The sequence below is a fragment of the Phacochoerus africanus genome, chromosome 15 (assembly GCF_016906955.1).
Source record: "Phacochoerus africanus isolate WHEZ1 chromosome 15, ROS_Pafr_v1, whole genome shotgun sequence".
Classification (NCBI taxonomy): Eukaryota; Metazoa; Chordata; class Mammalia; order Artiodactyla; family Suidae; genus Phacochoerus; species Phacochoerus africanus.
Genome location: NC_062558.1, coordinates 89,624,047 through 89,645,911, shown reverse-complemented (window position 1 = coordinate 89,645,911; position 21,865 = coordinate 89,624,047). Strand labels below are relative to the sequence as shown.

The following is a 21,865-nucleotide window of genomic DNA, read 5'->3' as shown; positions in this document are numbered from 1 at the left end:
GTAGACACCGTCTTCTCTACCTAGAAAGATTTGGCTTTGAGTTGGATGTGTCATGTTTGCCATTGATTTCTCACAGTTTGTTCAGTTAGAAAAAAGAACAATAGCAAGTCCTAATCCCTGGAACCTGTGAATGTATTACCTTCCATGGCAAAAAGGACTTGGCGGAAGTGACTAAGTTAAAAGTCCTGAGATGGGAATATTATTCTGGATTATCTGGGTGGACCCGATATAGTAACAAGAGTCCTTACAATAGGGAAGCAGAAGGGGCAGAATGAGAGAGAGAGAGAAAAAGAGAGAGGTTGGGAGTTGCTATCATGTAGCTTTGAAGAAGGAAGATGGGGTAGGAGCTAAGGAATGCAGGCAGCCTCTAGAAACCAGAAAGGAAAAGGCGTCAGAGTCTCTCCCAAAGTCTCCAGAGGGAGCGTAGCCCTGATGACACCTTGATTTTAGCCCACTGAGGCTGATTTTGGACATTTAATCTTCAGAACAGTAATCAGTAAGATGATTATATTCATATTTTTTTTTTCAAAATTGAAGGGAATAATATAATATAGTGATTTCACCCTTCATGTTCAGAGTGGTCTCCAGTGTGCAGCACCTGGGCGCTTACTAGGGATACAGGATTTCAGGCCCTTGACTTAGAATCTGCATTTGAAAAGGAACCCAGGTGATTGGATGCAGATGAAAGTTTGGGAACTCCCAGACTGGAATGTGGACCCTAGTGTCCAACTGACTCAAAAGCGGTGCCGCTTACTAGCTGCGTGTGTGACTTTGGACAACTTACCTGCCCTCTCTGGCCTCGATGTCCTCGTTGAGCAACTGCCATTTGGCAGGTTTGTGCTGCACTCCATCGGGAGTATGTGTGTGTGTGTGTGTTTGTGCGCATGCGAGCATGCGCGTGCTGTTTTTAGCTCATCTAGAATGAATGTCTGGTGTTCATGGCTCCATGTGACTAGTAACAGCAGCTTCTGCTTGTGAGAGTTTTTTTTTGTTGCCAGCTGACTCACAGGGCCACTGGGGTCCTGGGGTGGGGCATCAACTAGAAAACAAAATTGCTAAGCATTGAGATGGAGAAGCAAATACAGAAAATAAAGGTGGCATGCTATTTGTAGCAATACCGAATAAATATTTAAATATTTCTTGGAAATCGCAGAGTAGCAATTCCATGATGTTTCTAGGGAGCAGGAGATAATGAATGTAAATTAATTGTGTCTTACCTGCAATGCTGAGACAGAGTGTGAAACATCACCAACATCGATTTTATTGCCTGATATCAGTGCACATAAAATATTTATCAGGACTCCATGGGCTTACTAGGAAAATTAGTCCTTTTAAGCCTGTTTTGCTCATAATACACTATTCTCTCAAACTGCAAATCCTATTATCATTGTAGTGTGGGCAAATTTAACATTTCCCTGGCCTCTTCCTGCAATGCTCTTCTTGCCTCCTTCCAGGCTCAAACTGCCATGATGAGCCTGATTCTCCTAGAATAAGTTCAAACCACCTCCTCCTTGAAGTCCCCCCAGATTGTCTGCCTACATCCTCCCTTCTCAGGTGGAGGTGACCACTCCCTCTTTTGTGCAGACTCCATCTTCTTACTTGTAATGTTCTGCCCCCTTTGTTTGTGGATATGCCAGCCTCCAGTTTGCGGTGGACTGGGAGCTCCTGGAGAGCAGGGACGGGTCCTCATACCTTTATGGTTCCACCATGGAACAGAAGTGTGTCGAGTGGGAGATGGTTATTACATGTTTTTTTTGAATGAATGAAGGGATGATTAGTGTGGAAATACAGTACTTAATCCTTCTTCTATGTTGATTTTAATTTTGTTTTTCACTTTTCAATATTAAAAGTAATATTGCAGTAAACATCCTTGGAAGAGAAAATTCATGTATCTCGTACTATTTCTTTCAGCTAGATCTCAGTTGGATTTGAGGTACAAAGGCTGGGGCATTTTTAGGGCCCTGCTGTCTTCCTGAGTGCCATTCCCACATCCAGTATCACTGTGGCTGCTTCACTGCATCCTTGCTGGTCTAGAGATGACCATGTTTATCTTTGTTTGTTTGATAAGGAAAACTGCTTTCTCAGCGTTGTTTCATTTGGCATTTCTTTGACTGGTGAGAAGTTGGAGAATTTCCAAATGTTTCTTAGTCATTCTTCTGTGAATTGCCTCAGCAAGCATTACTTTATAGTTATATTGTTTCCCTGGGGAGAGAGAAAAATCATTGAGCTTTTACGAGTGCATAAATTCAGGATGAAATCAGGCAGGCTCTGTCAGCACGGCAGAGTGGGACCGCAGACCTCTTCTCAGTGCTTTCAGATGGGTGGCCGAGGGCTACAGGGATGCTTGTGGCCCTTCCACAGGCTTGTGGCTGTAAGACTCCGCAGGTCTGCTGTGGCTGCCTGGGATCTTGCCCTGGCTCTTGGATCCTGTGCTCTTGAAATGCTGTAACTGACCTGGACTTCAGGCCTTGCCATCCAGACCGTTTTGGATATTTGTCAGCTACTTCCTTGGTGCCACAGTTATGTTGTGAGTCTCCCTTGGCTGGTGGACAGAAATCATTTGCTCTCCTTGGCATGTCAGTGGCACTGGGATATTCTTGGTAACTAACCCTTCCTTCAATTCCTGAAAAGCTGTCAACTCTTGGCTCTACTGATCAATCCTTCCTGCACTCTTTGTCCAGCCAATCAAAACCCACTAAGCTGAGATCTAATAATGATAATAACACTGCTCACCAGCCTCACCAGACCCCTGCTTCATGCTTAGTGCCTGATGCTAAGTGCTTGATGTCTGGGCTCTCATTGTCTGACCTCACTGTGTTGCTTGCTGGTCCTGTTAATGGAGTGTCCTCCCCAGTGCCCTGATGCTCTATGGCTTCTTGCTGGGGATGAAGCCCTACTTGGAACCCAGGCCCTTGGCACTCTCACTCCTCTGCCACCTTCCAGAGCCTCCCTCTCCCAGGGGACAGTCCTTTCTTCCTATGCCTCTAGCTTCTGTACAAAGGCCTCCTTGAAACCCACAAAATCTCTCTGAGCTGAGACCTTGCCACCACTCTCTCTCCCTAGACTATCCCCTTGTGAGTATTAATATCCACCATAACTAAGGCTAAGGTCATTGTCCCTTCTGACTGCTTTAGATGAATCTGTTGTGCTACCATTTTTATCTCTGTGTCCTCAGCACATCCATTTTCTGGTGTGAACTGCAGCATCAGCTGACCTGAGAGTGAGTCCTGTTCTACCATTTATAAACTCTGAGCAAACTGTTAACTCTCTCTTAGCCTCACACTCCCTCATCTATAAAATGGGAATATTAATATCTATCCCACAGGGCTATTGTGAGGATTAAAAGAGACAATGCAGATAACATGCTTACCACTGTGCTTGGTATGTCCTAAGCATGCAGCACGCATGAGCTGTTGGTGTGGATGTTACCATCGTTGCTGCTAAGTGCCTGAGCAGGTCCAAGCTCTGCTGGACAACTTGGGCAAAAGCTGCAGGTCACATTCAACTTGCTTATAGGTCTCTTCTCTTCCTCACCTACCATGTGTGAGCGATGGTACTAAATGCCTCACAGACATAGAACGTTCTCAAAAAGTATTTTATTTTTATTTATTTATTTATTTTGAACATGGAAGGTCCCAGGATAGGGGTTAAAGTGGAGCTATAGCTACTGGCCCACACCACAGCCAAAGCAACACAGATCCCAGACCCACGGAGCGAGGCCAGGGACTGAACCCCCATCCCCATGGATACCAGTCAGACTTGCCCCCGCTGTGCCACAATGGGAACTCAAAAAGCATTTTTTAAAGGTTGCCTTTTTCACTGGGCACAGTCCCGACGCTGAACCAGGCACCATTGCACGAAAGGAGGGCATCTGCTTGAGGAAGTAAGTGCCCACGGACATACTCTCAGTGGAGGTACTTTACTATGCTTCAGATACGTGTGAACACAACACACATACACACAAAACATACACACAAACCACACACCACACATACAAAACACACACAACACAATACCTACAACACATACGCAAAAACACAGAAATGCACACACACAACACATACATGAACACCACACACAACAGACACACAAACCACGCACCACACATACAAAACACTCACACAAACACACAACACACACACACACAAAAGGCACACACAACACTCAGAGCACGCACAACACACAAAAATGCCCACACAACATACATACACACACAACACACACACCACATATACAACCCCCCCAAAACCCACACACACACAAAACGTATGCACAAAATGCACACACAGCACACACACAAACACGCAAAACTCACACAAAATGCGCTCACGACATACAATACAACACATATACATATAAAAGACACACACCACACACACACCACAGATACACACAAAGCACATATACACACAACACACACACACATATGACTGAAACCACATGCATGCCATGTGCCTGAGCATTCTTTCCTTTTCAGTTTTAACAGAGAACAGATGGTCAGAATACAGTCATAATTTTCTTTTTTCAAAATACAAGTGGAGCTTTGTATAAACCCTAGGTAATTTAAGGAATCTGTCTGTGAAGTCCTGTCTCTTATGAATGATGTGAAGAAGGAAGTGGTGAGAGTCACTTACATCGCCGCGCTCACGTTAGGGATTTCACCAGAATCATTTATTACCTCTTTCTGCAGGAAGGGAGGAAGGGAGGCGTCAAGCGGGAAGACAACACATCTGATTTGTATTCATATTTCAGAAAATCGGATCTTAAACATTATCACCAGGGAAACTAAGCTTTGTAGAGACGAGAGATTACGTTCCATAGGGCAGAGCATAATCTTGGGATTGCAGGTAATTTGCAGACTCATTTGTTGAAACAACTTTTGGAGGATGGTGTGTAAAGGTGACGAGCAGGCAGTTAATTTCATACAAGGCCCTGTGGGCGCTGTGACATGCTGGGGACGCTCTGGTGAGTGCCCGTCAGAACTGAGGCTCAAAGTCCTGTCAGCTGCCAGGGATGGAGGCATCTTGTCTCCTCCTCCTGTGTATCTGAAGTCTCTTTCCCTAGTGAGTGCTAATTAGGCAGTCATGGCATCCTTGGGATTCATCACAGGAGCTCTGTGAGCTAGCAGTGGGGAAAACGGGCCCCTCAGTGCAGACAAAGACAAACCAGAACAGAACCTGGGGCCTGTGATGTGTCGCTGCCACAAGAGTGATGGAGCCAGTATCATCCTTGTATTTGTTTATCATTTTCTCCCCCGTTTCAGACTATGACAAGTATGTGCAAATGGCCAATGTGAGTCTTGCACACCTGGCCCAGTCCAAGCCTCTCACTTGGGTACAGAGATTGTCGTGCTCAGAAAATGCGCTGTTTGTCCCCGGGCTGGAGGACGCCGCAGGAAGCCTGGGGCACACATCACTGGAAAACTTCTCCACGGACACCAGCAAGGGGCCTGGGGTGCAAGGACTCAGAGGCAGGTGGGTTTGACACGTCTGTTCCCTGGGTCCAGACCACCATGTACTTGGCGCTCTGGAGCAATCCATAGCTGATGGAATTATTTAAAGGATGTCAGATGTCTAAGGGAAGTATGCATTCACTGGGTAACTTTCAGCTAATTCTACGGTGATTTCCTGAAGCCCAGCTGTGGGCCAGAGCTATGCTAAACACTACAGGGCAGACATCCCTTGTCCCCCTCCTACCTTGCTCCGTCTTTTGGTGGAGAAAGAACAAAGTGATAATGTGAAATTGAAGGGGACAAAATGAACAAATTGCAAAGGCCCATTTAAGTTTATCATGAGCCTGGTACTGTTCTAACTGTACCCGTCAACTAATTTAGCTCTCACAACCCTGTGAAGTCATATATTTTCTCCCAATTTGAGGTTTGAACACACACACCTGGCCCTGGAGACTGTTCTCCTAAGCTCTACTCTGCTCCTGCTTTCTCTGTTGACGGATTGCTTGTAATTTCATTTGCAAGTGAAAATAATGAGCTTATCAACACAGCTCTACATTATAACACAATGATCCATAAATTTTAAAATAGCCTAGAGGCTGGATTGCACTTACATTGCAAGCTCTATAAATAGCCCAGATTCACAGGCAGCACATGACCAAGGAAGGTTGCTATAGGAGCCGTTTTTGGGAATGAGTTATACATCTGCTTCTGCAAGAGGGTATGGATGATTGATTTGAATTGCAGTGTGTATATTAAAGCTTAAAATCATTCTTAGAAAATTAGTGCTTCAGAGTCTGTTGATGCAAATGTGTATCACCAAGCACTGCAAACTAAATCAATAATGATGAAGCAAAACCATCTTTTACTCTGTAACCAACAAATCCAAAGCACAGTGGCTTAAAACAACAACCATTTTGTTTTCTCTTTCATGATTTTCTGGGTTAGAAATTTAAGCAGGGCTTGGCTGGGTGATTCTTCTGCTTCTCTTGATGGTACTCCTTAGGAAAAGTCTGGAGGCTCCAAGACTGCATTGCTCACATGCTCAGCCTCTTGGTGGGGTTGGCAGGGACCATGACTCAGTTGAGGCCTTCTCACTTCCCATGCTCTCAGGCCCTCTCCATGGGATGCCTTCATGTGGAAGGTGGTCAGGCATCTACAGAGCAGCTCAGGGCCAAAGGTGAGGCTGCCAGTCTCCTAAAAGGCTAGGCCTGTAGCTGATGCGGTGTCACTTCCACTATATGCTCTTGGTCAAAGGAGTCACAGGTCAGCACAGATCCAGGGGCAGCAAAAACAGACTCTACCACCTGATCTATGACTGTCAAAGCATTTGTGGCCATCTTTAATCCATCACTCAAATGAATAGTACTTTGTAGCACTTTATAGATTAAAAGCTGGAAGAAGCCATGACTGATTCAAGGCCACCTTGAGAATGTGTTGACTGCAAAGTACCCTTCCACGGGAGGGTGGACTTCCAGGGACCTGCCAGTGGGCATGCATAGGAGGGGATCTGCAGCACCACATGGCAGCCAGCCTTCTCAATAGAAAGCTGAATTGGACCTCATTGAACTCTGGTGTCCCTCTCATTTTATGAATGCTAGCTTTTCGCAACCCCTAATAAGTGACATCAGAGCTTCATCTTCCTGGTGACCTTCCACGAAAAGGAAAATCTAGGGTCCATGGCCATCTGGAAGGCTCCTAGAAGCACAGCCCAAGGCAATGACTTGGGTGCAGGTGGTTTTCGTGGAGGTGATGCCAGGAAGCCAGAGCAAGCAGGATCAGTGAGAGGGGGAAGGACAGAAAGTGAAAAGAAGGAAGCGGTATCATCAAGGTAACTGTTGCAGGTAACCAGAGCTCAATTCCAGTGCAAAAAGGCATAGGAGTTCCCCCCTCCCCTCCCCGCAGAATTGTTCATCTGAAGGACCAGAGATGGGACACTTATGCACCTGCTCCCATCCCCCTCTGTGAAAGCTTGGCTGCATGAGGTATTAACTCTCCTATACTTCATGGGCGAGATGGAGGTAGAGGGAGTGGGTGAGGTGTTCAAGACGGACAAGAAGCTCTAGGGCAGAAAGAGGACCACATTTGAGGCAGGGTCAGCATGAGCTGAGCCTGAACTCACGTGGAACCGCCCACCATTGCTGTGGCCATAGTCTGAGGCGGGCTGAGGGCTGGCATCCATCGGGCTCTGTTTATCCCTGTGACACAGATGAGAAGTTCATCATTTCTGCTGCGGCTGGTGCAAAGATGACCTAGCTGAGGGTCCACTTTGAGCAGAGTTCTGGAGCCCTGTGTCCTGGAAATCCACCACCCATACCTGCGCAGCTTTCTGCTGCCATGCGATGCTGAGTTAGGTGTTTAAAACACCTGTGCCTCCCTTTCCTCATTCATCCAGCGCTGGGAGCAGTAATACCCACCCAGGAGGCACAGTGAGAAGAAGGGAAAATAGGCAAGAATGCCATGAGTGAGTAGTTGACCTTGCTGGAAATACTGGCTGAGCACCTGCTGTGTGCTAACCCTGAGCTATGCACTGAGGGCTCAGCAGTGAGCAGGACTGACAGCCCCTGCCTCATGGCACTCACAGAGGTGACAAACATGGGTCTGTGTGGCAGGAGCAGATGGTGCTGTTGACCAGCAGGCCGGAGCCAGGACAGATGGATGGAATAGCATGCAGACAAAGACTCTGAAGAGATGGGATCCCCCCATCCCCAGGACCAATCCTGAGCATCTGTGTGCTCAGTACCCCTTAGAACAGGGATGCCAGAGGGGTGCCAACACTGAGGTACGACGCCTGTCCCACCTGCACAGGGTGTCTTTTCTCTCAAGCCCTTCCCAGCTGCCCTGGCCAAGGGTGACTCCTCAACACCACCAGCTCCCTTTCGAGCAGCCCCCGTGTCCCACCACCACGACATCCACATACCTTTGTCTCTCCAGTTAAACAGTGAAATTTCAGAGAACAGTAACATGCCTGTTTTTCCCTCAGCTCTGCGGGGGGCATGCGGAGACGTTAGGAAATGGCATTTTTTCCCCCTTTAGGTTTGCATTTTTAAAAGCTCATTTTTTTTTGTCTTTTTGCCATTTCTTGGGCCGCTTCCGTGGCATATGGAGGTTCCCAGGCTAGGGGTCTAATCAGAGCTGTAGCTGCCAGCCTACGCCAGAGCCACACCAACGTGGGATCCGAGCCGCATCTGCGATCTACACCACAGCTCATGGCAACGTCGGATTCTTAACCCGCTGAGCAAGGGCAGGGATCGAACCCGCAACCTCATGGTTCCTAGTCAGATTCGTAAACCACTGTGCCAGGATGGGAACTCCTTAAAAGCTCATTTTAATTGTGGTAAAATGTACATAAGGTTCACCACACTAACCATTTTTTTAAGTGTAGAGTAGCGTTAAATAGATTACATTGTTGTTCAACTGATACCGAGAATTCTTCTCATCTTGCAAAACTAAACCATTAAGGACAAATCCTGTTTTCCCTCCCTGAGCCCCTGATAGCCACTCTTCTGCTTTCTGTTTCAGTGAATTTAACTACTCTAAGGACCTCATTGAGTGTAATCACACAGTGTTTGTCTTTTTGTAATTTGTGATATATGCCATTTTTTTAATCCTTTTTTTAAACAATAGAGTTCCACATGTAACTCAGATCACATGGGCAACGACGACCTGAGGCAGAAAAGCCTTTCCTTTTCTCCAAAGGCCCTTCCTCATGCCACCTTGTCCCCATAGCCTTTCTCTGCCCCTCCAGAACTGCTGGAGTGTCTTCTTTTAAACCCAGGAGTGCTCTGGCAAAGCCTCTCCCTGGGCACTTTGGTTGGCTCTAGATGGTGTGAAAGGCACCCACTTCACAGCCTGCAGTGGGCTGGGAGCTCCCAGAGGGCAGAGCCCACATCTGATCCACCTTTACCCTCAGTGTCTTGCCAGCCCAGAGTCTTACATCTAGTAGGTTGAACTTGCTGAAATGCACAGTATAATCAGGAGCCAAGTCAGAGCGAGGCCCCATCCCTTGCCTTGCACCTGCCTTCTCCCCCCATCACTCCTGTCCTTCCATTTCTAGCTCTGGCCCACTGTACAACGCCGGGCTCTGTGCCCCGAGCGCCTGGCATCCCTGATCCCAGGGTGCAGTGAGAGGGTCCATGGGAAGCTGCCTGCCAGCATCCATCCCTGCCTCTGTCCAGGGGCTCCCTGAGGTTGGGGACAGCTGGGTGATGAAGGGCCACAGAATCTGTTCAGATGGTTGACCTGCTGGCCTTCCTTCCTCAGATGAGACCCAGGGCTGGCTTTTTCCAGAGCTCTGAGGCTTTGTCTTTATTCTTCCTGCTCGCTCTCTACGTTGTTCATCCCTGAATGTAGCTTATTTTGAGCAAGGCTGACCCTATGGGTAGGGCAGGGTCCACACTTAATTCTTTACTTTCTTGGGGCCTAGAACATCCTTTGTTTGCTAGAATGCTGGCTCGGCAAAGCCAGTTGAATGCTGGCACGAAAAGTTCCTGTTCTCAGCTCGGTATTATTAGGGGGTAGCCAGCCGAATATCTGCAAGTATCAAGCAGGTAAATTACTGTGTGAAGCCCTCAGGGGCCAACACAGGGGGGCTGCTAGAGCATGGCCAGCCCATCTGAAAATGAAAGCAAGCAACAAAACGTCAGGACTCACTAAAAGCATCATTGTTTTATACTTACCACCTTATTTTTCAGCCATCACAAGCCTGGGAAACAGGAATATTATTCCTATGTTAAGGAAATGGAGGTTTGAAGTGTTGCATATCCAACCCAAAGGAGAGATAGTGGGAGGTTCCTAGGAAGCCTAGGTGACTCTAGGGTCCCCTTAAGACAGAATGATCCCAAAGCCATTCATTCCAGTGTTCTTCTGATAACCACATCAGCCCTTGATGGAGTCTGTCTATGGATTTTCTGGCTTATGGAGCATGGGGCCACCACCCATACTCAGAATGCCAAGAAGTTGCCCCGTAGTGGCATCTTATCTCATCACATTGCCTTTCTCTGCAGCCCCTGCCTCGGCCGGGAGCAGCTGGAACGCCTCTGTCTGATCCAGAAGCCAACGACTTGTGATGCTCTCTCTGGGCTGCCTGTTCAGAGCATGCGCATGGGTATGGGCCGAGTCATGGGCCAGGTTGGGGTAAAGGAAACCTTACACATGATACTTGTTTTCAGTCTTTTGCCACCATTTGCTTTTGCTTCCCCAAGAATGTTCAGAATCTTTTTGCTTTTGCATTAATCTCAAAACTACTTATGGTTGGGAAGAGCCCTTGCTGTCCATGTTTGGCTTAGGGTGGTGCATGGATCTGAAGTGTGTTTAGCTCTGGCGGAGATTCCCAGCACGCTGGTCCAGGGTTAGGAATATGTGCGCTGCAGTGGCCTAGTTAGAAAACTGCACCCATTCATTTTCATTACAACTCTTCATGCAAGCCCAGAATATCACCTCCTGCTATTCACCAGAAATCATATACAGGGCAAGCAGCATTCCCTTCTGTCCATTCCCCTCTGATCCTCCAGGCAGGTCCCCAATGGGACGTGAAGACATAAAGATTCCTGACCTAGAGAAGATATTTATATTGGATGAGCATCAAGCCTGGGGGTTGGATCTGGAATCCCACCAGGTGGCTCTTTACTATGAACCGTGTGCCAGGTTCCACCATGGACCCTTGGAAGAAGGAGTGATGTGGAAAGCATTGGGTGGTGGATCATTATTTGGGGATTTTTTTCACGTGCTCTGTGGTCTGCATTGGAGTGCTGGTCAGGGCCCTGCTTTGGGTCTCCTCTAAGACCAAGGTGGGAGAAGTTCTGCCAGGTACCTGGGCCAGCAGGCCATACCAGCTGATTATTAGAGGCCCAAGAGGGGAAGGCTTTGCTGTCTCATCTCTGTGTTCCAATAGTTTTAGTTTTTACTACCAGCAAGAGCATCTCTTTTCAAATTTTATCTTGTCCCAAGACCAATGCAGAAAAAATAACTGTAGTTAAGTCTTGCAGAACAAGTACCACAGCCTGCCCTATCTTTGCCTCTACTCTTGATGAGTCATCACTGACCCACTGAGGTGCTTCAGAAGTATGTATTCAGCAATCCATTGTGTGTGCATGTGTGCTTGCATGTGTGCACGTGTGTGCGCATGTGCATGAAATACCGTTCACATCTTTTATACTAAGTCACAGACAGTTTTGGAGAAAAGCACAAGGTAGGGCTTTGTTTCTACCTCTAGGACCACAAAATAATAGAAGAAGAAGCTTTACAGCCGAACCAGATCGAGAAATTATGCATGTGACACTGACCCGGGATCCACACCGTGGTTTTGGTAAGAGGGCCCCTGCCAAAGCTCCAGGCAGAGGGGAGGTGTGTGCCATCTTCCCTTTAGACTTTTCTATGCCCCTTTCTTGCTTGTCCTCTCCCAATTTGCCTTTTTTTTGATGATCACTTGTTTTTCTTCTTTTTAAATGATCCCAGCAAGCAATGAGAATGTGGGTCAAAGTTTTCCTTTAAGGCCTGATAAGGTTTTGGGGTGTAGATCTTGAAAGTCTAAGTACAGGATAGAAAGACTTTCTCGCCTACTACAGTGTAATATTCTTGCTCCAGTATATTTAGATTCCTAGTGATGGGGAAGAATAGTCACTCTTTCACGCGTTACTATTTTCCACATTGAAGACGCTTCAGGATTGTATAAGAAATAAGGCACTGAGAGAAGATAGTTGATTAAAAATCATCTTTTTCCTGTCTCTGATTATGTACTGGAGCAAAATCCATGCACATTGGTGGGCTGTGTTTCTAGCTTTAGATGTGCTTATGAAAGGGGGACCGCCTACCTTTCTCCACGTGTCCCGGCAGAGTAAAAAGAGCTGTTTGAGGATCAGAGGACGCAGGTACACATGTCAGCTGTGCTACGTAGCTGTGTGATCTCCAGCAAATAACCTAACCTCTCTGAGCTGCAAAATCATTAAGTATCATCTTCTCTAATATAATTGGATTATAGGTTTTGTCATTAATGAGGGAGAAGATGTAGGCAGAGCTGGTCCTGGCATCTTCATATCTTCTATTATACCTGGGGGACCAGCTGAAAAAACTAAAAAGATCAAACCAGGTATGTCTTTCTAAATTGCCAGATATGCTACTTTAAGGAACTGCTCTTTCTTATTTTCTCGATGGGATAATTGAGATGTCTTATTTTTCCAGGAGGGCAGATATTAGCCTTAAATCTCATCAGTCTGGAGGGCTTCACGTTTGACATGGCTGTTAGAATGATTCAGAATTCTCCTGACAACATAGAATTAATCATTTCTCAGCCAAAAGGTATGTCTTAACCTGCTTTCAGAAGCTGGACAGACTCCTTTATTTCCAGAAGTACATTTTTTCTTTTTTTTACAACCAGGTACAGGAGCTTTCTGTCCCTGTAGGTCTTTTCTATCACTTTCCTCATGGTGGTGGCTTTGGCACAAATCATTAAACTCTGCAATATCAGGGGCAGAATGAGCTCTACCATTGCTTGTGCAGCTGAATGGGAAAAGCCCACTCTAGTTCTTTATTAGATGTAGCCATTGTGTATTTTTCTGCCGCTCTTCCTGCTTGACAGGCTGGATAGTTTTGTCATCCAAGTCCTAATTGAAAGCACTGCTCCAGGATTTCTAAGTAGCTGAGGCTTAGGTGCAGCAGTCAAGTGGGAAGGAGACAGGGGGCTTGTTTTTGAAGCTGAATTCACATAACTAGCATGCTGTTCTTACTGGGGTATGACTTGGAATATTAGAGATCAACTGAAAAAATAAAAAATAAATTTAAGGATGCTTTTATTCATCCTTTAGACAACTATATCAGAGCAATTATTGCCTACAGAATAATATTATTCACAGAATGTCACAGAATAATATTATGTTTGTTTGGGGGGATTGTTAGAGGTAATGGGGAGATATTGACACCCCTTTCTCTCCCACTGCTTTTTGGTTGGATGATCCTGAAATTTTTTTTTTTTTTTTTTTTTGCTTTTTAGGACCGCACTTGCAGCATATGGAGGTTTCCAGGCTAGGGGTTGAATCCGAGCTACAGCTGCTGGCCTACACCACAGCCACAGCAATGTGGGATCTGAGCCGTGTCTGTGACCTATACCACAGCTCATGGCAATGCTAGATCCTTAACCCACTGAGCGAGGCCAGGGATTGAACCCACAACCTCAAGGTTCCTAGTCAGATTCATTTCCACTGTACCACAACGGGAACTCCTGATCCTGCAGTTTAACAGCAGGCTGCCTACATAGCCAGGCTCACACTCCAGGAACTTTGTACTATTTCCTCTCATGTACAGAACTGCTTCATATCACACCAGCCAGCATTTTCTGGGTCCTAAATATAGGCACTCCTTTTGCCTTGTCCTCTGAAAACCACACACACTTGCTCCCTCTTCCATGTGTACACACCATCACCAGATGGCTTTCCCAGAAGCTATGGGTAGGGACGGGGGTGGGGGTGGGGGTGGATGGGGGGGGTGGCGGTGGTGGTGGCAAAACTGGGGTGTCAGCCACGCACCTTTCATCATGTGCTTGGAGCTGACTCAGGGGCCCACCCGGCACTTCCGCACACCAGCCCAGGCTCACTCCTTTGGATTTCCTGCATTGTCACTGTTCTTCCCACAATATTTTAGCTCCCATTGCATATCCTTCCACACTTTGCACAGGGAAAGGATGAAAAGGAGTGATCAAACCATCCTTTTATCAGGAAACATTATGCAGTTGAGCATAACAAACAGTAGGATCCCTCCTGTCATGAGGAGGGGCGGGTGTTCAAAATTGGCACCCAGAGTCTGTGGCTCGAACCACAATCTCACATTGGAATTTTAGATGAGTGGATTTCCCACAGGGCCTGTGAATTACATGTCCTCTCACCCTGGGGTCCCTGTCACCTGTTGGTAACTGGGTGTAGTTGGGGTTCCTTGACACAGCTGCTGCCTTTGTTGGAGGAAGGTATTTCTGCAGGGATGTTGGCTGGTTCCTGTGGGCAGAGGTTTGACTGCCATGAATTTCTATCTGGTTGGGCCGCTGTTGGGGCAGGTGCTCTAGATTGGATGTCACGGACAAGAGAGAGAGCATTGCCCTCCTGAGCAGCCATCACTGTCTACAATAGACTGAGTTTTAAGTACTCGCACAAGTTCTTTCAGCGTGTAACTTAGATAGGACATAAGTTGTACATTTTAATCCAGCCATAAGTCCCATTGTCGTGTCTTGTGGACAGTGTGGAAGAAAATGAACAGAAGCTTACAATGTTGCCAGAAGGACAGTGGCAGTAGAATCTGTGAATGAAGTGGCTGGAAATAAGGCTTTACTGAACGGTGGGTGGCTGCACCACTCTCCAATGAATATCCTTGGCTTGAACAACTTCTAGTTCATTAAATTAATCTACCATGTGAATTTGGGCACTTTCCTGGGTTCTAATGTGCTATATCACAAGGCATAAACTTACTTGTATGTTAATCCAGGTCTAAAGAAAATCTAACTGTACACCATCTTCCCATAGACATTTGCTGAATAGCTGATATTAACATAGGAATAGTAGCTATATTTATTGGGGCTCCTAGTACCATGGACTAAGCTGTACTTTCTCTCTCTCTCCATACATAAAAAAATATCTATATATAATCTCTAAGCCTCACCAACTCTCACCAAGGTAGTTGATATTGTCTCTATTTTAGGTATAAGGAAATTGAGGTCCAGAAGTGCTACCACCTTGTCTAAGGTTTTACCTATTGATTCCTGACCTCATGTTCTTTCCTCTGTTCTGTGCCAGCTCAAGGGTCAGACCTGGGGTAAATGGAAATCGGTGGCCTTCATCCAAAAGAGAGTCCACTGGCTGGTTAGTTCCAACCCCTTTCCCCGCCCCATTAAGGACCAGTCACATTGGTCTTTGGATTACAGAGTGATTGCAGGTGTACTCAGCTGGGTCTCTGGAAGAGGCTGGCTTTAAGAGCACCACCGCAGGCTGGTTGTGGGATGGTGGGCAAGCTTAATCCTTTTGACTCTTGCTTTCTTATGGTTGAACTGGGGTCACACCTTTCTGGAGGGTGTGCTGAAAAGATGGAATATGTGTGTGTGGTGCCTATCACATGGCAAGAGCTTGATAATGGAGAACTGACATTTATTTGTTTATTTAGCTTTTGAGGGCTGCATCAAAGCATTTGGAAGTACCTGGGCTAGGGATCGATTGGAGCTGCAGCTGCTAGCCTAAGCCACAGCCACAGCAACACGGGATCAGAACCACATCTGCAATTTACACCACAGGTCATGGCAATGCCAGATACTTAACCCAATGAATGGGGCCAGGGATTGAACCTGCATCCTCATGGATACTAGTCGAGTTAATTACCTCTGAGCCACAACAGAACTCCCAGGACTGACATTATTAAGCATTCGCTTGCTCCCGTGTTTCAAAATTGGATCCCACAAGCTCTATTTCCGTTTCAAAAACACATCCAGAATCTTCCTTTCCTGTGTTCTAAATGCATCATCTTTCATGAGGTGCCAAACTCACATGGTTCCCAGCAGCCGTAAAAGGTCTCTCTGTCATTGGAGGAAAATGCTGTGCCCCACATAGAAAAGCCACTGAGGTGCCAGCCTTTCCAAGCTGTTGACCTCTTCTTGGCTTGTTGTTACAGATATTTGTGGAAATACCTCAAGCGAGGAGAAGAATAGCACAGCCAATTCTGGGGTCTTCTCTACAGACAGCCTGAGTACCGGGCACAGGGGAAGTTTTTCATCACACACTCGAGACCAGGAGAGAAACACCGAAGAGCTGGGAATGGCTCGGACTCCGAGCTTGATGCCCAGGCTGAGGCCTCCACTGTCCACTCCACCACTGAAGGTAGTCAACTCCTTGCTTCGATTTCTAGAAATTGAAACCCAACAGCCCTGGCTCCAAAAACCCGCTTTGTTCTCTATCTGCCATGTCAGGTGAATAGAGGTTACTTCACCCCTCTGCCCCTCAGCCTTCTCATCTGCAAAATGGAAATAAAAGCCTACAGTGCATGGTTGTCGAGAAGAATAGAAAGGGGTAAAGACAAAGCTTCTCACGCAGGGCCACTGAGCCTCCCGTGTCCTTAGTCACTGATCATAACAGGAGCCAGTAAAAACTGGCTGCTGCCAAGGACAATGCATGGACCGTCAGACATTTCATTTATTCTTGGCCTCTAGTTGGTCCTCAAGCTGCAACTCAGTGGCTCTGCTCTTGTCAACACGCAGAGGAGATAGAAGACAATGTCTGGCTCGGGCATGCAGAGCTCCCTGCTTTAGTCTCAGGCCACGTCCTCCAGCTGTGTTGCCTTTGATGCTGGATGGAAAGATCTCCTTTCGACCCTTCAGACTCCTCTCCCTCTGCTGTGAGCCCCACAGAACTGACATCCATGGACCATGTCAGCCCTCTGACTTCTGGTTGACTCTGCCCAGGAGGAGTCCCGTGTGTGCCTAGAACAAAACTCTCTGTTTTCCTTTATCAGCATGGCTGCTTGGCTCACAGCCCTGCTGACACCAGTTGTGTGGGTTTTCCACACCAAGTGATTCTGATGCTCAGGGACCAGAGTTAGCACCAGATCCTGCAGGTGAAAGACCAGGCCCACAAGACTGCCTTCATTTCAGATGACAATCAAATAGTCAGTCCCCAGGTTACCCACACATCTGTCTGACTTGCCTGCAAGTTGGAGGTCCCTCTGACCCCCTCCTTGTGTTTGCCAGTTTCCTAGAGCAGCTCAAAGAAGCCAGGAAAACAATTTACTTGTTACCACTGATTTACTATAAAGGCTGTTTTAAAGGTACGAGGGAACAGACAGATGAAGAGATGCATGGGGTGAAGCCTGAAGGCTCCTGAACACGGGAGCTTCTCTCCCTGTGCAGGTAGGGTGTGTCATGCTCTCAGCACAGCACATGCATATATTTACCAACCCAGAAACTATGAATCCCATACTTTTGGAGTTTTTATGGAGCCCTTGTCATGTATGCATGATGGATCATTAACTCAGTCTCCAGCTTCTCTCCCTTCCTCAGAAGAGGGAGGTTGGGATGGGGTGGAAAGTTCCACACTTCTAATCCTAGTTTAGGGTCACCAGCCCCTATCCTGAAGCTCCTCAAGAGCAGAGTTCCTTCTTTAGAACAAAAGACATTCCAATCATCCAGAAAATCCCAAGGGATTTGAGAGCTGTGTGTCAGGAACTGAGGCCAAAGACCAAACATCAGAACAAAAGATATTCCCAGTCTCCCGTCACTTAGGAAATCTCAAGGGGTTAAGGAGCTCTGTGTTGGGAATGAGGGGCAGAGACCACTGTGTACATTTTATCTCACTTCACAGCCCAGTAGGAGTAGATGGGGGATGATGAGGACGGGCTTGTCATTCTCTGCCTGTGCTCAGGTCGGCTGGGACCCTCTCCTGAAGAGCATAGCTCCTATTAGGTGCTTTTTATCCTATAACCACTTTCTTAGTTCCATCAGCAGTCCCTTCTCTGCTCCTCAGGCCCAGGGAAGGTAAGAGCACCCGCTGTTTCTGGCCCCAGGGGGCTTAGCCCTCCTTCTTGACTTGTTATCACTGCTGCCCACACCTTTAAAAATGGGCCTTGCGGAGTTCCCATTGTGGCACAGAAGAAAAAAAATCCAACTAGAAACCCCGAGGTTGTGGTTTGATCCCTGGCCTCGCTCAGTGGGTTAAGGATCCGGTGTTGCCATGAGCTGTGGCGTAGGTCACAGATGCGGCTCGGATCTGGTGTTGCTGTGGCTCTGGTGTAGGCTGGCAGCAACAGCTCCAGCTGCGATTAGACCCCTAGCCTGGGAACCTCCATAAGCCATGGGTGTGGCCCTAGAAAGAAAAAAAAAGAAAGAAAGAAAAAAAGAAAATTGGCTTTGCATCCACTTTTCTCCATCACCCAGGTGAGGCTGTACACCTCTGCTTTCTTGATGGGACTCTGGCTGAAGTGCGCAAGTCACCCCACCCCTTTGGATCTCACTTTTCGACTCTGTCTTAGGAGAAGAGTAATGATGCTGGTGCCCAGAGCCCTGGAGACATGAGTGCCAAGGCTCTGGCTGGCTATAGGGCTCCACAAAGATCAGTTCCTTCCTAAGCGTCCATGGGGCTCACCGCAGTGGTGCATCCCATGAAGAGCTGGACGAGGATTCAGCGAAAGAATGATGCTGATATTGGTGGATGTTTACCGAGTGGATTAACCCTGTGTCTGGCGGGTTCTGAGCACTGGTGTGTGTTATGTCATGTGAGCCTCATTACGAGCCACTGAGATAATTACAATCACCAACGCTTTTTATAGGTGGGGGTCCCTGAGCCACAGAGAGGACAAATGGGCCTGTGATCTCTCAGGGAGTACGTGACAGAGCCGAGATTCAAATTCTAAGAGCAGAAACGTTCCCCCCTCCCCTGGCTGCACTTTAAGATGCCCCCTTTCATACGAAGTAGGGCTGAGAGGACTTCAGGTTGGAGCTTCTGCAGCTTGCAAATCTGCAGGCTGGTTTGTGGTGGGCAGTTGAGGGGAGCAATGGTGCCCCAAGGCCACAGCTGACCATAGCGCAGGCTGCCGATCTGCTGTGACCCAGGCTTTCTGGGCCATGAGGCCAGCTGTGTGGGCAGGTATCATTCGGTGGCATAGTTGAGTTTACATCCTTTCATGTTGGACCTTGCACTCAGTAGTTGCTTTATTCTTTGAATTTTAAAATTTAAACAAAACACCTTGCCGAATGGTGGGGTGTGGAACATTTCTGGGACAATCCGGGGTTTGTCTGTTACTATACTCATCTCTTTGGATCCTCTTCTGTTGGACCATTATTTTTTAAACTTACTTCAGCCTGTTTATTTTCCTGTGTATTAATTGTGCCTTCCAGCATGGTAAACCAGTAAGCAGCTATGCAAAGGGGACAGATAGAACAAAAGGCTGAAAGTATCTGTGGCTCCATCTTTTGGCTCAGTTCATTGAAAGTACATTCCCCACTAGACGTAGTTCAATATGGGCGGGTCTGTCTTATTACTGCCATCTCCCCAACTTTCACAGTACCTGGCATATAGTAGGTGCTCAATTAATGTTGTTTCATGATTGGATGGATGAATCAACATGTCATGCATGTCCCAGCACTGAGCAAAATGCCTGGCATGAGGTATATAACTCCCTCTTTTGCCCTTCCTTCAGACATTCAATCTCTTTGAAGTAGAGACCCAGTGCTCCTCTTGCTAGAGATGATTGAAGCTCCTCTTGAGCTTTTCTTCTGTTCAAAAACTGCTGTGTATCTGGTATCCAGCATGCCCTCACTTGATTGGTGTCATGTGTCAAGAAGTGTCTGGATGACTTCAGTTCTCATAACAAGATTGGCATCTTGAGTGGAAATAAGAGAGAACTGATTGAGTCCCTGCTCTGGGCTGGGCATCATTCGCAGTCACTGTTAGAAGGTGATCTCTCTTTCCATTTCTGTGGATTGGGAAACAAGTCTGGAAAGACCAAGAGACTGGTCTAAGGTCATACAGGGAGGAGATGCTAAAGCCGGGAGTGAATCCCCTGTTGACCCAGCTCTGAAACGTAGGATTTTTTTTTTTTTTTTTGTATGCAATGATGCTGGCTTCCAAGAGCAAGTAAGAGCTAAGAGGTGGCATCTGCTTAGGCAGGGCAAGTGCCTTCATGCCTTCTTTCTTTTTGTTTGTGGCAGGGTGCTGGGTCTTCTTGTCTTCCATCACATTCAGAAACCAATGCCAGTGAAATCTACTTTGTGGAGCTGGTTAAAGAAGATGGGACACTTGGATTCAGTGTGACTGTAAGGGTTCTTGGGCTACCTTGGAAAGTAAACAGTTGAAAAGATGTTCATCTGGGGCCTTGGTGGGCATTCTGCTTATGTGGCAATTGTTGATATTATGCTCACCGGGTACAAGCAGTGTATCTGAAGTGATGAGCCAAGAAAGCCAGTGGGGGCCTCAATAAGGGGTGGGAGTTCAAAGTGAAACTGGGGACCAGTGGCAAACTTGGGATGAGCAGACACTTCAAGCAGAGTGGGTGGAATTGAGGTTACACTGGACAGCAAGGAGAGGGTAGTCAGGTGGGACTTCAGGGACACAAGCCAAAGGTCGGTGGGGTCATCCCTTTCATCCAGAGCAGGGTTACTGTGGAGCCTAATGTCCCCACTTCCAAAGCCAGGACAAAGTCAGATTGGCAAGACCTCCATTCAGGACGGACAGTTGCATTTGGTTTCTGAGCTCCATCTGGAAGATCCTGGAGGAGGGAGAACAAACATTGTACAAGAATGATATACTCCCACTGATGTAAAAATCTTTGTGTGTGTGTGTGTGTATGTGTGTGTGTGTGTGTGTGTGTATACATATGTGTAGAAATAAGAAGAAAAACGTAGGGTTAGATCTTTATCTAGTGACCTGTAGGGATCTTCATGATCTATTGTTAAGTTGAAGAAAAAGCAAGTTGCAGAATTGTTTAGCTGAATTCTACTTTTGTATCTATAAATCAATACATTAGCGCACAGCCTATGCCAGGCACCAGGCTTTGGGCCCATAGCTGTATCCACCTTTGCTAGTTGCTTCTTCTGGGGAAATTGTGTGTTGCATTTATGTGACTCTGATTTCCGAGAGCCTGCCATGGGCCAGTGCTGGGTCTAACTTTAACTCTAGATCTAGAAAGATCGAGCTCTATTGTTTTCCTCATACACATTGTTTGCACATACACATACACATCCAGTGCTGGGCTGGATACAGATGACACCGCTCCCTCACACAGCTCATATCATTATACTTCTTATGGACACCTAACCTTCCTGGTCAGTAGATAATAGAGTCTAAACAAACAAGTGAATATATAAGATGGCATGACATGGGAATAAGGTGATGGGATAGAGTGGCAGGCAGAGGGGGGCGCTCTGAGTTAGGGAGCTTGGGGAGGCCCCTTCAGGAGGGGATAGATGGCTGGTGAGTTCTTCATTGTGTTTTCCAGGGTGGCATTAACACAAGTGTGCTCTGTGGAGGTATCTACGTGAAATCCATCGTTCCGGGAGGGCCAGCTGCCAAGGAAGGGAGGATTCTGCAGGGTGAGGAGTGGAGCCATGCTGGGCTCTGCATTCTGTGGGGTGCTGAGCCCCGGCCTGCAGGGGAAGGGTGCAGCCTGAAGTTCTTGGCCCACTCTCACTCTGACACATTGTGCAAATGATGGCCTCTCAAGGTCATGGTTTCCTTACCTGGAAAAGGAGATGATTTAATTTGACCCACCTGCCTGATATGTTCACATGGGGCTCAAATGGGTGGAAAACAGCTAGAAATGTGAGATTTTAAATAAGCCTGTTGCTGTTTGGCCTTCATGGGAGAAGTAGGGCTTCCCATGGAGGACAGAGTGGGCATCGGTGATGCCAGGGAGGCACCTTTAGTGTCCAGGGAAACACCAGCAAGCCTCCTCTCTGCCCTT

At 47.1% G+C, this 21,865-nt stretch overlaps 1 protein-coding gene across 1 annotated transcript in view; it reads left to right on the top strand.

The window, feature by feature from the left end:
• FRMPD2 (FERM and PDZ domain containing 2) overlaps positions 1-21,865 on the top strand; it is an 86,752-nt gene that overhangs the window by 44,080 nt on the left and 20,807 nt on the right. The window contains exons 15-22 of the mRNA XM_047761810.1: positions 5,264-5,474; positions 10,456-10,556; positions 11,664-11,756; positions 12,429-12,536; positions 12,629-12,745; positions 16,088-16,293; positions 20,115-20,219; positions 21,401-21,494. Coding sequence (XP_047617766.1) covers positions 5,264-5,474; positions 10,456-10,556; positions 11,664-11,756; positions 12,429-12,536; positions 12,629-12,745; positions 16,088-16,293; positions 20,115-20,219; positions 21,401-21,494 — 1,035 coding nt within the window. The remainder of the gene's footprint in view (positions 1-5,263; positions 5,475-10,455; positions 10,557-11,663; positions 11,757-12,428; positions 12,537-12,628; positions 12,746-16,087; positions 16,294-20,114; positions 20,220-21,400; positions 21,495-21,865) is intronic.